The following is a 16771-nucleotide window of genomic DNA, read 5'->3' as shown; positions in this document are numbered from 1 at the left end:
TTGGTCTCACTTCAGCTCTGCCATATTCTCTGAGTGGAACGCTTAGATCTGTGGCTCCCTCGAACAATTCCAAAGAGCTATGAGAAACCATAGCCTTGTCTGTCTCAGCCGGGCTTCCCCTTGTCCTGAGGTACTGTGTCTAGAAGTACTTGATCTGGAAGTGAGGACTGAGTTAAATCTTATTGCACAAATCTTATGTAGATCAGAAGAAAATGGAAAAGGTGTTCTGAGCTAAGCATTGCCTAACCAGCTTTGAGTCATATGCTTGTTATTTTTACCCACTGTTGTAAGCTGTGTTTGGAAGTGCTTTTGTGTGTTGGTTTTGACAACCATCTTTCCAACACTGCTAACCTTGGCTGAAAGCAGTTCTTTGGCAGTTGTCAGTGGCACAAAATGAGGCAAAATGTACTCTGCTGAAAACATCCCTTGGAGAGAGGTGCAAGGTGACTCTCTACTGTACTCTGTTCATGAGGCACTCCCTTCCCCTCCCTCCACTTGCATTACTTTTCCTTCCTTTACTTTCATACTTGCCTACTGCCTTTTGCCTCTAGTCTGAATTCAGCTTTCAGTGACTAGTTTAAAAATACTCAGGTGGAAAGAAAAAAAAGCCTGCCAGAAAGGAGACACAGAAATGGCTAGTTGGCAGGAATGACATTGGTTTCTCTTTTTATTTTACCAGAGGTTTCTCAAAGCTGTAGGCACACTCATGTAATCTGCAGTCTCTCTGCTTACATCCACAGCAAACCTAAACTCTTTTGTTGATACAAGCTGTGAGACTAACTTAGCGATGTTTGTAACTCCTCTGCCTCAACTTACTCTGTGCCTGTACTAGCTAATCTCTTGGGCCTACCTGGCTTCTCTGAGTTTAGTAGGTAAGATAGCTGGTAACAACAGATACTGGTTGGTTTTTTTTTTCGGGTTTTTTTTTTTTTCTTCCTTTACCTTCTCTTTGTTTATCACCAGGTGTTTCCTGAAGCTGATTTCCATTGGCACCAAACATACCATCTATGTATGGATCTAAAAGATTCTACTTGTAAATGGATGTCAATGCATCTTAGATGCATTTCTTCCTCTTCCTTTCAGTCTTTCCTCCATCCTTCCATCAGACTGTTGCTGTATGATGGGAAAGCAAGGGAGCTAACATGAGGAGCTTAGATGGCAGAGGCAGTGCTGGGCAGTTGAAGAGTCTTAAACCAAATTGCATATAGGAGCCTGAATGAAGTGTCTGGAAAAGAATTTTCCAGTTTCTTATCTAACAGAAACCTCTCCTTTCTCTCCAATTCTAATGTATTTCAAAGGGAGCTTGGGCTTCCATAGGGTGAGATGCACCATATGGGAAGGGAGAAAAATGCTTGCCCTTGCTGCCATCAGAAAAACTGTATCCATTTAATAAGCTACAGGTGAAATGCCAAGACAAGCTCTGCTTATTTTATGCAACCTTGTATCCTTAATTTGTGGTCTTGTGGGGAGGATTAACTTTCTCCCAAGTAAAGCCCTTCTACAGCAGTTTATACTTCTTGAAGTGATGGGAGGTTTGATGCAATCATAGTCTTGTAAGAAAGAGTTGTATCACGCCTTTTTTTTTTGCAGTGTTGGAAATCAAGCAGCACAACGTGTTGTGCAAACATCAGTGGCATGGAAATCTGCAGGGGTGGGAAGCCTGGTTAATTAGCAAGTGCAATTGTGATCAGTTGTTTTAGACAGAGCTTGGGCCTACGTGAAGCCATTTAATTGCCTTCTACTTTTTTTGGGTGGCCTTCAAACAGCCTTGGTATGCGACGGACAGGGAGAGTTTTGTGGATCTGTAAAACAAAGGCCAAAAGTAAGTGTCCTAGTTCTGGTTAGAAAAATAGGAAGGAAAGGTATCTGGGTGTCTTACCTTCATGTTTCTAATTAGACTTTTATTGTTAGTCACAATGTTCCAGCACACTTGAAGTAAGCACAAGCCCTTTCCAACGTGATATTTATGTGGCAGCTGTCTGACTGGTAGAGGTGGTTGGTGTCAAGAAGGTGCTCTTGCTCAGTCAGTGTTCCTCAGAGTGCTTTGAAAAGGCAAGAAGTCAAGATCTGGACTGCCAATAATGGAAACTAGTTTGTTGGTGAGGGGTATGAGAGGAGGGCAGACAGCAGTGAACCTCTTTTTTTATTCGCTACCTTTTTGTTTTTTGTTCTCAATGAGGTTCTCTGGTGATGCTACTTTCAAAACAAAGCAAAAGAGGTTTGCTTTGCCTTTGTGGTTTTGGCTGGAGGTCGTGATGGAGCAAGGCAAGAGGAGGCTCCTCTATTGTATTTTTCCAGCCTTCTCACACTTTGCAAGAAGACTTCAAATTCAATACTCTTAATTTGTAAAATAATTCTATTTTGATTATGTAGGAGGTGACTTTCAGTACAGACAAATCATCAAACGGACTGGAGACTTATATCTGTTTTTTCCCCTTTTCGTGAGTCCACATCAGCATTTCCCTCTCCATTCTGCTTTGCTATGGAAGTGTTGGAATGGGGAAGAGGCTGCTTTTTTTTTCCGCCTTCCAAAGCAAGTCCCACCCGCTTGCTGCTCGTACAGGCCTACACCAGGAAATTTAATTGAGCTTCCCAAGGGGCTGCATATAACTGGGCCAGACTTCCAGTCCAAAGGACACGATCCGCTTGTAGTTACGATCCTGTGTTTGTAGAGAGGTCAAGAGTGTTGGTAATAATTACTAACGGATCAAGCCAGGGGAGTGGGTAAAGGAACGCAGTTCATCTGAGTGAGCAAGCAAGACAGACACAGCAATTCTGTCTTTTTAGCTGTACCATCAGCACCAATCCTGTAAAATCTGTGTGTGAAAGCACCCTGCCTTGACCATGTTAGGAGACACCCCCAGAAGTGCTAGAATAAACGAATACCTCAATAGTGTTCTAGGTAATGCTCAGGAGTTTTAAACATACCGGCTGCCTTAGCCCTGAGTGATGTGAGACAGGCTGAATGAGAGAGCTGGTAGTAAAGCTGGTAAAAAGTTCTCAGTAAATTGCTCTTGGAAATGAGCCCTTGTGTAGTCTTTGGATGAATAAAATCGCAACCTTCCTTCCTGGCATGTCTTGTGCCTAGTGTTAAGATGGCATTTCCATCATTCAGTTGGGGGTGGTTTTTGCTGTCCGGTTCCTGGTATAGTCAGTGGCCTCAAGATAGAAGGAGACTTTCTTCAGCCTCCTGGTCACGTTGCCGCTCCCCATATATTTTATTTTGCCACTACTTGGATGTCAAAGAGCGGACTGGGAGAATAACTTGTCCCCTGTGTCTCCATTAGTAAACAACATGAATCCTCCACATCCTTCATTTACTTAAATGCAGTGAGCATGCATCTCAGCCAAACCTCTCACTTGAAAATACTCATATTGCAGACCAATAAAATAAATCCTTGAAACAATAATGAGAAGTGTAGCATTTGTTACTCTCCTGAGCTGTTCATGATAATTGGACTCAAGGGAAATGGGTTTGGAGCAAATCCTGGTCTCTGAAGGGTGTGTGCCTCCACTTAAAATGCTGTTTATGGATGACAACCAGGCCTCTTGTATGAAAGCATCTGGTTCTCATGGCGCAGCTGGGCATACAGCTGGGATTTGCGGGGTTAGCCGGTGCGTGGACCGCTGCCCTCTTGGTAAGGAAAGGTGAGCTTTGTGATGGTGTCGCCATCTAGTGGCTGGCTCCGATAAAGGACACAGGCGGGACTGAACGGAGACAGGTGATGCCTTTTGCTTTTCCATTGGGAAAAAGAGCTACTGCTGCACACGTGGAAGCTAGCATGTGCCTGGATGAAATGACTTAATTACAAGTCTTTTTAGAATGTTGTTTCCTCAGCTTGGCAAATGCTTGTCTTAATCTCGTGTTCACTGCCCTCCCATTGGTCATTGCCTGTTTGTCTGCTCCTTATCCCGTGAAAAGAATGCCTTCTGCTATCTCAGCTGTAAAGCCAGTGTCCTCTTCGGCTTCATATCTTGCCTTTAGGCTTAGTCTTCCTATGAATCCCTGTGAAAATGGCCACAGAGTAAAGGCTAAAGTTAAAGAGTACTTGAGTTAGATATGTGTGCATTTGAGCAAATAAAAGTGTGTATAGGGCCTTTTTCTCCTATGCCCATTCTGATTTGTTTGCCTTTGTAAGAAGACCTCATCCAGTGACATGTGGAAAAGATACAAGTGATTTTTGTATGTATTTATGTGTATACGTGTGCATGCAGACAGTTTGTACTATCCTAGAGATGCTGGTGGAATATGAGCCATTAGCTGCTTTCACTATACTAGTCCTGTGGCAAATCTGAGCCGTTTCTGTTTTCCTAAGCACTAAGCTAGTTTGCATAAAAAAAAAAAAAAAAAAGGGCAAGGGAAAAGAGATAAATATATTAATAATTTGTGATACATTGTTAGATGTATTTCTTGAATCCTCAAATACAGCAGGTCGTTATTTTAGTAATATTTTTTTTCTAGAATGGCAAGTAAATATCTGGTTTTCCTTCTTTCTGTTCTCTCCCTCATTTTTAAATCACGTCAAATGTTGAGAAGCAGCACATGTTTTTTCCTCTTTGATTCATGGTATGGCTGCCATGCTTACTTTATCAAAATTTATATCCTCATCTAATTTAACTTTTCATAAATAATTACAAATCACTCATGAGACCTTGCCAACTGCTCCAGTCCCACAAAGTGACCTGACCTGAAACCCCAAAGTACTGAGAAACATTCATCTTGGAGTATTTTCATAGGCAGTACTTCAAAGGAATTGTGGTTTAAAAATATGCAGCTATTTTGGTGACCACTTGTGTGGGATAAAGTTTCCCATCAGTAATAGCAGGGACTGTAATAGAGCTTCAGGGAGAAGGAAGGAGTTCAGGGGAGCAGTCACAGCACCTATTGCCTCATTCTGCTGGAGCAGTAGGAGTCGCTAGAAGTAAACACTTGACTTCATTAACATAACATGGACTGAAATTGCAGCAGAAATTCTGCAAATTTCTGATAATTTGCAGAGGGTGAAAAATTCCTCTGGTGTGTATGCATGGCCTCTGCTCAGTTAGGAGCAATATTCTTTAGCTTCTATGAGGTGTGAAGACTGGTCCAGCAGTATAACTGGTAAGCGGAGGTTTGAAGGAGCAAAGATAGGAACTGGGAAAAGTGGCTGCAGGTCTGCAGCTTGGAGCTCTGTTCTGGGCAGATTTACAAGTGGCTTGCATGTGAGGAGGCTTAGGGTGATGAAGCCAGATATGGAAGAGCAACCTCTGAGCCGTCCTGTCCATCCAGCATTTCTTGCCAGTTACCCAGGTGCATCTAATCCGCAGGGAGTGGGAATTTAGCCTCACATAGTACAGGGAGTACACTTAAGTTGGAGTATCTTCTGCTCCTTGGCCAACAGCTTGACTTTTCCTTTAATGTGGGAAAAATAAGGCAGGGTGGGTTCTTTGTTCATTCCTACCTTTTTGGTAAAGGAAGGAACTTACCTAGAAAAGTTACCATTTGGGTGATGAAGCCAACTTCTCTGAGATACAGAGGACTTGACCCATTTACAAAAGGCTTGAAATGATAACCCACACTAAGGTTTTTAACAGCTTTTACTAGGTGAATTTGCTAGGATGGTTGTTCTCTGACTTTACTGGGGAACAATAATATGAAAATATAGATCCTTCCACCTGCTTGCAAGGGTAGCTAGCATTAGTTGCAATTGGGATGCTGTTATGTGCTAGTGTAGATGTGCATTTTGAATCTTTGGTCTTGTGGTGAAGCTGTGGATTAGTCCATACATCGAAGCTGGTCTCTTTCTGAAGTGGATGTGTTACTCTAACTGGAAGTAAAGGGCTGCCAAACTGGCACTGAAGTACATGAAGAAAATGGGGTTTAGGTGTTTTTCAGCAATTGGGAATGTGCCTGTCATCTTTTATGCTAACTGTGTTCTGGTTTGAAAACCTAGCATTTTGCAATATTGCCTTTTAGTATATTTCTTATCATTGTCAATAAGATAAAATTTCATTGTTGATTTCAGATATGTTGGGCAAACACCAGGATTTTCAGTTTCAGTGTTTCAGATATGCAATAGATGAAGAGATAAGACTTTTGACACCCTCTGCTGTAGACTCCACCATTAGTGAAGTGCCCTGGAATTCACAAAACCTTGAAGAAATTGTGTTTTCTCATTGCCCCTTAGGCAGTCTGGTTTTCTTTGCTTCGGTGATGATTGTGGTTGTTGGGAGCAACAAATGGAAGAACCTAGTTCTGTTAAGATATTTGCAGTCCTCAAGGACATGCTTCAATATAGGTACTAAATTTTGAAGAAGAGAGTAAATTGAAGTCTGAACAACTTGTTAAAAAGGAGAATCAACAAAACCGGCTTTTACTGCCATTGGATAATAGAAGTTAAAAAAAAAATAGAATGAAGTTTTATAGTCAATGAATGAAGGTTTTGTTGGTCCTTTGAATCAAAGCCAGCAGGACTGTCTTACCTAGTTCAAAATTTATTTGACAAGTCTGGCTGGAAGCATAGGATATAAATCAGAGCAGAGTGAATTTGTCTTCATTCCACACCATCCTCATGGAATAAGTTGCAGGAACTGTTGTATATAATCATGCCTCTCTCTTCCTTTGAATCTGTTCTTCAGATTATTCAGAAAGGTGGGACAAGCTTTTTGACTCATTAATTTGGTCTAGGTCATGAGCAAAATCAGCCTGCTCTTTTTCCCACTTCTTCCAGTGGGCTTCTACAGCTGTTTGCTTATTAGCCTGTTTAGTTTACAACAAGGTGCTTGTTTGATGTCCCATATACCTAGGAAAATGGATCCCTGAACTTTTTTGCCACTTTTAGATAGTGCTGTGATGCAAATAACTTGTTTGGTTTTCCTGCTTGCTCTGCTGGTATTGGCTGGGATAGAGTTAATTTCCTCCATAGTAGCTAGTATGGGCTTGTTTTGGATTTGTGCTGAAAAGAGTGTTGATACACAGGGATGCTCTCATTACTGTTGAGCAGTGCTCACACAGAGCCAAGGCCTTTTCTGCCCCTCACCCCACCAGCGAGCAGGCTGTGGGGTGCACAAGAAGCTGGGAGGGGACACAGCTGGGACAGCCAACCCTAACTGACCAAAGGGATATTCCATGCCATATGACGTCATGCTCAGCCATAAAAGCTGGGGGAAGAAGGAAGGGGGGGGTGTACTCTGAGTGATGGTGTTTGTCTTCCCAAGTAACCATTATGTATGATGGAGCCCTGCTTTCCTGGAAGATGGCTGAACATTTGCCTGCCGATGGGAAGTGGTGAATGAAATGCTTATTTTGGTTTCCTTGCATGGGTAGCTTTTGCTTTACCTATTAAATTGTCTTTATCTCAACCCACAGGTTTTCTTAGTTTCACCCTTCTGATTCTCTTCCCATCCCACTGGGGTTGAGTGAGGGAGCAGCTGCATGGTGCTTAGTTGCTGGCTGGGGTTAAACCATGACACTTGCAAAAGAATACTTCCACCTTTTTGCCTCCCTTCCATGCCTTCCTGCTTTTTAATTAATTGTTTTATATGATGCATTAATACAGTACATGCAGCAAAACACAGATGAAATCCTGCAAAAGATTGCTGTGAAAGCACTACCTTTGTGCTGGGCGGGGAGTTATGATCAGGACCTTCAGAGGCTCAGAGGACATGATGTATGTGGTCTGTTTTAGTTGCTAGATTTCAGTAGCCTGGAACCATCAGGCCATATATTCATCAGAGGTGCATTGTTTGCAATGGTTTATCATTATAAGCTTTGTGCAAGAGTAGCTAGTACCTCCTCTTCCACAAAAAAGGGTTTTCTGGGGGGGTTATGTATAACTATACATGGTCAAGCGTGTTATGAGTTTGTTACATTCTTTGGTTTATTCTGCTGGAATAATTTTCATAGCCATTGTGATGAGAAGCTTGATGAATAAGATTTTAGGTGAAATTTGCACAGTTATGGTGTAGTTTTGATGATTCTCTTGATTGAGGGAATTTTCAGTTCCTTGTTTTCTTTTTTTTTGTTCTGTTGTTTGTATGAGTGGCATTTGGGGTACAGGATTTTCTAACAGTGATCCTTATTCTTCCCAAGATTGGTTGTGTCCAATTGCATCTTTTGCAACCCTTATAAAAATTAAGCCAGATCTGGCGCTTGTATGATGCGATATGATTGTTCTAGGGGAGTGGAGTTTAGCTGGATAATGCCTGCCCTGTCACTAAGCCTTGCTCCTGTGAGATGAGCAAGTGACAGCAGAACTTTTTCAAAGAGAATTGATGGAACAGCAGGGGATTTTGTGGAATGCCCCACAAATAGATGAGTAAGAGAACTTTTTGTTAGACACTGACTGTAAACTACCTACTAGATCCATCTGAGGGACCTCAAAATCCTTATGATGGCTTGGGTTGGTTGGCATTGCTGGGTGTGTCTGTGGTGCAGTGAAGGTATCTATGTTAGGCTGGATGCTGTGTGCAGGCATGCACTCACACTGCCCCTTAGTATCCATGAAGAAATGAAGTCCAGTGTACATGAGGTCTGATGGGCCAGCTTTAGTCTTCCAGGTGGCTTCTGGCTGGCCTGTCAGCTTTCACTGTGAACTTGATGGTTGCTGAACAATCTGGGTTTGCACAGTAGCCATTTGTTCAAGGGAGCCATTTTTTTGGGAGCTCATCAGTACCTGAAATGTAGCAGCTCTAGTGAAATCTCCAGATACGGGATATTCAATATACAAAATACAGTACAGTGCACTGTACTGTGTTGTTGTGGCTGCACTGGGCATCCAAAGAACAATTTCCAAGTAGTATTTTGTTGGACATCATCCTCTGCGTTCAGAGTTAAGACATTAAGTACAAGCATCATCCCGGTGGCTTGGTGCAAAGATTTTAACCTGCCTTAATCCCAGCTATAGTCTGCTTCGCAGATTTCAGCGAGATTTTGATATAAATATTGCTTGTTCTTGTTCTTCAGGCAGAACTGTATGTCCTTTAAATAAATACTTGTTTTGGCATCCCATTTTATATGCCTTCATTGTGTATGAGATTTAGAATCAATTGAGGGGAGGGCTGGCCTGGATTTTTGTGTTATTTTACAGAGTAATTTGTCCAAGTGGCTTTTTTTGAAGTGGAGGTTCTGCCCTACATGTTGTGTAAAGTTATTAATAATTTGTTGTATTTTTCCTTTCTCATGACAGTGATTCGAGCTAAAGTTGTCGGGAAGAAGCTCATGAAAGATGGACCATTTGGAACAATGCGGTACACAGTCAAGCAGATGAAGGTATGCTTGCAGATGTTTCACATAGGCTTGTAGAATGATAGTGATTCTAATTAATATGTAATAACGAACATACTTAAAATAACAGCACCTCAACTTTTTGTATTGGTCAACCAGATTGGAAAGTAACCAACAATTTTGTCTGGAGGGGAGAAAGAAGCAGGAAGAGGTCATTCCTGACATACAATGCTGAATACCTGAATTCTTCCTTTAATTTTAAAATTTCTGGTAGTAAAATATGCCAGATGGGCTTCTCTAGATACTGGAGTCCTGTTTGCCTGTTAGTGTTCAACATAAACAGTGTGAGACTGTAGAAATGCAAGCTTATCCATGCAGCACTTTCATTAAATTCAAGATGTGGTGGTGGTAAGGAGTTTGCCAGCTTTGGGAGAGTGGTCTTTCATCTCTTCTTTCCTTGCATGCTTTGTGACCACGAGTTAGAATGATGGCTTTTATTTTCCATGTACAAATGAACAAATGAAACTCATATAGTGAACTCTTTATGTTTGAAAGCTACAGCTTTTTATTTAATCAGCTCAGAAGAGCTGTAAAATGTTGACTCAGAGATGAAAAGAGGTAGAACTCCTACACCAGTTGCTTTGTTTCTCTCTTCAGAGAAGTTCATGTCTTCAGAGCTCCATTTTTTTGCTGCACGAAATGCACTCAACCTGCTGCTTTGCACTTTGGTTTTTTCTTAAACTGACCCCTTGTTATGTAATACTAAAAATCAGCCCTAGATTGTTTTCCTTGGCTATGCCATTCCAGTCATAAGACTGGTTTATGTCTTTAAAAAAAAAAAAAAAAAAAAGAAAAAAAGAAAGGGAATGGAAAAGCTTGGCAGAGACTGCAGAAATCTGAAACATATTAGACAAAGTAAAGGTTCAGAAAAAAACAGTCACTTGCCTGCCTCATAACAGTAACTCTCTTTATAAGGCAGTTTATAGCTCAGCACCAGAGCTGGGAGGAGGAGACGCAAAGCCTGTTTCATAAGCTGTCGCAAAACCGCACACGTAGCCAAATCTGCCCTGGCATGGCTCTTCCACTGGAGTGGAATGTTTGCACTTTGAATAAGAGGGCATGAGGTGCTGGGCTTACTAATTTCCTTAATCTTAAAAATTTCTTTTTAAGATTCAAAAGGAAATACATATATTTGTTGATAACTTGTTTTTGTAAAAAAAAAAAAAAAAAGGTAGCTGATTATGTTGACAACAAGCGAGACAATGCTGCTGCTCCTTTTTTCTTTTATTTTTTATTTTTTTTCTTGATGGCTGTCTCTGACATCAGGCCGCAGCACTCTGCTGTTTTTGTCCCGTTTTTCACTCTCCAGCTTAGGAAGTGTATGCCACTTCACAAAACTACTCAACATTCACATGCTACAATGGCTTCATCAACTTTTCTTTTTCTGATTTCATCCCAGTCTGTCCACAACCTCTACTTTCCCTCCTACTCAGCTCCAAGGTGCTTCCTGTCCAACATGACCATGAACAGGGTCCAGTGATGATCTAGAATAAACAGTAGTCCCCAAAATTACGGTTGGTAAAGGGTAGTAATTAATGCCAGCCTCTCTCCTAAGTAATGATGCAGCCTGCCCCATTGTCAGCCAGTGAGCTGCAGTGTCAGGGAAGCACAACAGCATTAAGCATTCCCACCTCTGACCTAGGACCCTGCAGCAGTAGCCCTGCTATGAATAGAGAAGGCTTCTATGTGTCTGCTGGCAGGAGAAGAAACACAAGCCCAGGCAAGGTGAACACGTTGAGTGGAGCAGCAGCCACTCTACTGTCAATAGACACCATTGTGTCAATCCTTAAATAAGATGTCTGAGCTTGTCCTGGCTGTTTTCATTGGATTATTCTGCAGCACAGGGCTAGGGTGTTTACAACAGATACTGCAGTAATGTGCGGTGTTCTCATGCTGAGACCACAAGAGAACAATTGCATTTTTTGCAGGAGCAGTTCCACAGTGTTTTGTTAGAAAGCTACGTGTCCAACAAAAGCAAGAGTGATTTTAAAGGGGAAATCATGTGTTGGTCAAACTGCCTCTGTGTCTGCTACATAGATGGTGAGCTGGTGAGATGTTGCTTTGCACATTTAACTCTGACCTTTGGCAGGAAGGAACCTGGAACACTCAAAGTGCTCTGTAAAACTGGAATGTCCATAGGACATAGTTCTTGATAAACAAACCAAGTGTCATCTTTGAAACCCTGCTGTCCTTCTGCTGAGCTTAGAGACTTCAGTATAAAGAGGGATTCAGCTCAATACAGTGGGGGAGCTCAGAATGACGCAGCAAATCTCTCCCTTGCTCACCCCAATGAAAGCTTCAGTCTTCTGGCTGAAAAGAAAACTGAAGAGGCCTATGGCTTTGCACAGCTGCATGGGAACAACTCTGAAGATAAAACTAATATGTCAGTGTTTTTTGGCCACCTATAAATCCATCTGCACCTGCAGATGAAAAATAAACAAGCCATTTAGTCTATCAGTGTGTACTGAATTGCTTGTGAAAAGCATTGAGAGCCTTAAAAGACAACAAACAATCTTTGTATATCTTTCATGGGTTCCCTGGAGTTTGCTGTGGCTGATTCTTGCTCTCACTAACTCTTCTGAGTATGTTGCTGAATTTCGCAACTAAACCAGCTTGGGGCCTGGACTGGAGCACAAGGTCAGCCCACAGGCACAGAACAGTGCCAGGCTTTCTAGCATTCAGGTTTGTTGTTTGAAAAGGCCTTGTGCTTTTTCAAGCAACCTTTGCCTCCCCCCCCTGCTTTCTCAAATAACGTAAGAATATTTCAAGATCACGTGTCAGAAATCTACACAGGACTGATCTGACCTCTGCATGTTCTGTGATGCTGCAGCTCATTCTGAGAATGGCCCAAACCTATTTCAGGAAACTGCAAAGGAAACAAGGAGATAAGATATTTCTACTTCATGTGCACAAACAGTCCTGGTTGACCATGACAGCACTCTGCACAGCCTGTCAGAGGCAAGGAGGCTTTCCTTGGTTTGTTGCTTAGCTGCAAAATGAGTCTAAGGGGTGAAAAGTGATAGTCCCAAGAGGAAAGAAGTGAGGTGGGATTAATTTAGTTTAATTTTAGACAGACTGAAATGAGGTGTTGAGTCTTTCCTGCTCTCTTGATTGTCAGTGGAGAGAGACAGTAACCACTGAAGTGTAATTCAGCCCACAAGCTGTAGACAGCTATTTTAGGATGGACTGAGTTGTTCTGGAGGTACCCGTTCTTGGCATTTGTCTAGAGAGGATGCCTAATTCATATGAAGGACCTAAACTTTAGGTGGCTGAAGGTTAGGCAAGATGACTCCAAACCTTGGTATCTAGTGTGATAGAGGGATAGAGGGAGGAACGTTGTATCACAGGGTGAAGTTAATCATGCAGCAAGAACCAGCACAGGATTTGCATGTGCATTTGTGAGGTGGTATGGGGGCTACTAAGGGGAATGCTGACACAGCTGGAAATGTAGCCGTACTAGCAGACACCACCATGTAATGCTTGCTAATACGTTGTTCCCTGTCATTATGCTTCTGAAAATACACATTTGTGGCGACAGGAGGACTCCAAGGGAAGCAGTTAGGCAAGAGGATAGCTTTATGGTTAGTTTTCTTCTGACTGCTCTAATAGCACTTCCAGGATATTTTGTGTATCCAAAAATAATGCTTAAGGTATTGATCTATTTGTTTTGAAAGAGCATTTTCTACATTTAGAATGCCAAATTCTCTTTTTCTTCCCGAGAACCAAAGTCATGGTGAATTTTCTTTAGCCTTCAGAAGATGAGGCAGGCCCTGTCTGCCCCCAGCATTGGGTCAATTAGTGTGATGTTTGCTAACATTGATGAGGGTCACTGACAGGTGAGCTGAAGTGCTTTTTGAGAGGCTGAGCGTGCTTCCTTCAGCAGCCCTGACAGTGATGTCCCTGATGGTAATATGAACAGGAAATTAGGTCAGGAGTTGAAAACCAAACCCCAGTTCAGCATCACTAGTTACTTCATGGGCAGTCATGGTGAGCTTGATGATGCAGAAGATGCGAGGAGTGACAACTGTAAGGGCCCTGTGGGAAGGGCATGAGCAGCTTCTCAGAGGAATGGTTAGTCTAGCTTGTAGCCCTTTCTGCAAGGGGGGGAATGAGCTCAAAGCATGCTGGTGCACGTGTAGACTTTATAGCACAGATACTTAATTAGGCCAACACTACTTGGAGCTTAGCACTGAATAGCAAACAGATCACTTGTACTGCACATGCATAGCATACAGCTCTCTGCAGTGTAGATAATGCACTGCCTGGAGTGACTGGGCAGCCCCAGCTCTTATCTTAGCTAGTCTTATCTGCTTAGATACTGTTATCATAGCTCCTTGGTGTGACACCCGGTAGAATGGAGTCTGAACACATGATCTTTATTCTATGAGCCTTTCCTGACAGTCCCCTTGGGAAGCAAGGCAGAGCTCTTCTACAGATGAGGAGCAAAAATGTACTGAGGACTAAATAACTCATCCAAGTACGGACAGGATGTTTGGACCAGAATCTAGATCTCCAGCAATCTTCAACATAATTGGAAAATCTGAGTAGATCATCCCACACCAAGAAGATTGCAGGGATAGAGATTAGGCAAGGTTCAACTCTTCCATATTCATTAAAGTCTTTACTCACTTGGGGACACAATATTGTATTCCAAACATGATCTGTGAGCTTTTGTTGATACAGTGTGATTAATTTAAAAAAATGCTTTCCTTGCATATTTGCTGGGTGTAGAAGGAAGGCTGGAAAACGCAAACCCTTTACTGTACGCAGCAGTACTGTTATTGAGTTGTGATACCCCAATCAGCAGAACCTTATAACAGTAATATAACTAAGGAGAAAAAAACCCTGGCAGACATTCCATGGATGCCCAGGAGATAATTTGACTTCTCAGCATAGCAGAATGAGTAGCCATTTTTTATATTTTTATGTGCAGTATCTGGGCCTAGCAGAAAATCTGTTAAATCAACAGACATCCTTTCAGAAAGAAGGTTTGTTGTTTTTAAAGCATGTGGGGGAATAGTGAAATACCCTGGGATAATAGGGGACTTCAAGAAATAGATACGACAGCTTAGGACCTAAGCCTTAGGTGGTACACCAACAAGGATCTATAGCTCTGGGATTGTTTGGGGTTTTTTTTCCCCTCTTTTAACTCACTTTAATATTTACAGGTAAATTGAATGTGAATGTGGTTTCTGTCATTAAAGTTGTCAGAGAAAAGGATAGGCCGGAAAGTGTGATGAAACTGTGATTCTCTCTGACTCTTGTTTTCTTTTAAACATTGGCCGTTCATGCAGTCAGTGGGGAAAAAAGAGACACTGAATACTTTGAAAAGATAACCAAATTTTAAAGATGAAATTTTCAGGAAAATAATCCTCCATGTTTCAAAAAACAGGATATGTTTTATTGGGTCCAATGCACGCGTGTGCTGGTTGTTGCACAAACTTCATCATGCTACTAACAGGTGGGCATGAGATTCCCTAAATTGCAGCGGTAAGGTCAGGTCAGGTAGGGACACGTGCTAATTTCTGACCGAATCCAACTGCCAGTGTATCTGTGGATTCCTATTTCAATTAAACTGAGCTGTAAGAAAGATTATGAAAGAGGAAAAGGAGTGTAGAGGAATTATGTTCACATGATATTTTCTTTATGGCGCCCATCAGTACTGAGCTAATTTTAGGAGATGGGGTAGAATTTTTCTGCATTCATTCAGTTAGAGAAACGTCACATCCTTGCTGAGGTCAGCAGGAGTTGTGTATGCTAGGTGTTTTGAGAAGGAGGTGTCTGGCTTGACGACTTAGATCAAGCGCCAAAGGTTTGAAACCCTTACAGCAGCAACACTGGAAAATAGGGTCATTGTTTAAACGAAAAAATCCCTTAGTTTGGAAGAAATTGTGTAAATCATATGAAGGAGAGAGATTCCAAACTTGAACTAATTTAATTTCTCCCTAATTATGAGCTATATAAGGGAAAAAATTGTTCAAGATATTGGCAGAGTTTGCAGCGTTGGCGCTTTGCTCACTCAGTGCTGCTGGAACTAACGTGAGTGGGGAAAAGTGGTCCCTGTGCTGAATTGCAATGGCTCGGTAGGCGGTGGGTATTCTGCTTTATTAGCAGATCTGGTGGGGACACTTCCATCAGAGTCCAGTTAGTGTCATTAGTCTTTCACCCTTGTAAACACATTGCTTGCCACTACAGTCTAGGAACGTAGATTGTAAAGAATCTAAAGTGAAAAGTCATCTTAAGATGAGTTAAAGCATTTCTTTTTTTTTTCTTTCTCTAGATGTACAGGGGCTTCCAGATAATGCCGCACGTTCAGTACATCTACACAGAAGCCTCTGAGAGTCTTTGTGGAGTCAAGCTGGAGGTCAACAAGTACCAATATCTGATTACAGGTAAAGGACAGCGTACTTCTTCATAATCAAAACCTCTTCCGTACTATAGATACATGTGCTAAGGATGTGGGGGACTGTGTACACAGCTCCGTACATAGCTTCCCAAGTGTTAAGATGGCCAACAGTATTTTGGTGTTCAGTACTCTTTTTTTAATGCTAAGAGTCATTTCACTTGCTAGATTTCCTTCTCTTTGCTAAAGTGTCTCTTATACCCAGCCATGCTGTGACAAATACGCTGTATGACAGTCCACAGCTGTCGGTTCGTACCTGTCGGTCACAGGGTTGCTACTCAGCTGTGCCAGAAATGGAAGATCCCTGTTGGAATGAGCTGGAGCAATGCAGGCCGCTGGGATGTGGGCATGCAAGGAGATAGAGATGTGCCAGTTGCCAAGTCTTCTTTCTAGTGATGGTGTCAGTTCACTTTGTTGTTGAGAGGAGCTTGACAGCATTACTCACCTGCATTTTGTTGCTCGTGCTTACAGCTGGCATACCACTCCTAACTGTGCTGTAATCTTGCTGGCCAGAGTTTCCTGAACCGGTTAATAAAAAGGCGGCAGTTGCTGAGCAGTGACTGAAGCCAAACATATTGAGAGCATTAGCAATCTCAGGAAACGAGGGAAGTGCTAGAGCTGAGAAGTGCTAACTTGTGACCATGTCTTTGTTTTCAAGGCCGTGTGTATGAAGGGAAGGTTTACACTGGCCTGTGCAACTGGTATGAGAAATGGGATCGGCTGACTCTGTCCCAGCGTAAAGGACTGAATCATCGTTATCATCTGGGCTGTGGATGCAAGGTATGTGTGTCTCTAGGTGGCATTAAGACATTCAAACCCTAGAATTCTGTTTCCCCTGGCTGGTAATACCAGTGATGATGGTGAATAGCCAGGAAGAGAAATGGAGGACAGCAAATGTTACAGGGAAAAAGCTCAGCTTTAGCGTTGAGACCAGAGAAGAGATAATCAAACAAAAATGCAGAGCCTCTGCCTTTTTAATGACCTGTTGGAACTAATTGCTGTTGGGGAAGGCTTTCAGAATCCATGCAGAATCATTTGCAGGTGAATGAAATCAGGTACCAGAGGCTTGGCAAGATATGTCCAGCTGTGTTCCTGTGTAAACA

The 16771-nt window shown here is 42.2% G+C and overlaps 2 protein-coding genes across 3 annotated transcripts in view; one reads left to right on the top strand and one right to left on the bottom strand.

Annotated features, from left to right (window-relative positions):
• Window positions 1–16771, bottom strand: part of SYN3 (synapsin III) — a 201142-nt gene that overhangs the window by 109465 nt on the left and 74906 nt on the right. The gene's annotated exons all lie outside the window — the stretch shown is intronic.
• Window positions 1–16771, top strand: part of TIMP3 (TIMP metallopeptidase inhibitor 3) — a 39858-nt gene that overhangs the window by 18263 nt on the left and 4824 nt on the right. The window contains exons 2-4 of the mRNA XM_005244460.4: window positions 9168–9250; window positions 15546–15657; window positions 16327–16448. Of these exons, the coding sequence (XP_005244517.1) occupies window positions 9168–9250; window positions 15546–15657; window positions 16327–16448 (317 nt within the window). The remainder of the gene's footprint in view (window positions 1–9167; window positions 9251–15545; window positions 15658–16326; window positions 16449–16771) is intronic.

This window comes from Falco peregrinus, chromosome 6 (genome assembly GCF_023634155.1).
Source record: "Falco peregrinus isolate bFalPer1 chromosome 6, bFalPer1.pri, whole genome shotgun sequence".
Taxonomy (NCBI): domain Eukaryota; kingdom Metazoa; phylum Chordata; class Aves; order Falconiformes; family Falconidae; genus Falco; species Falco peregrinus.
This window is presented reverse-complemented; position numbering and strand designations above follow the sequence as displayed.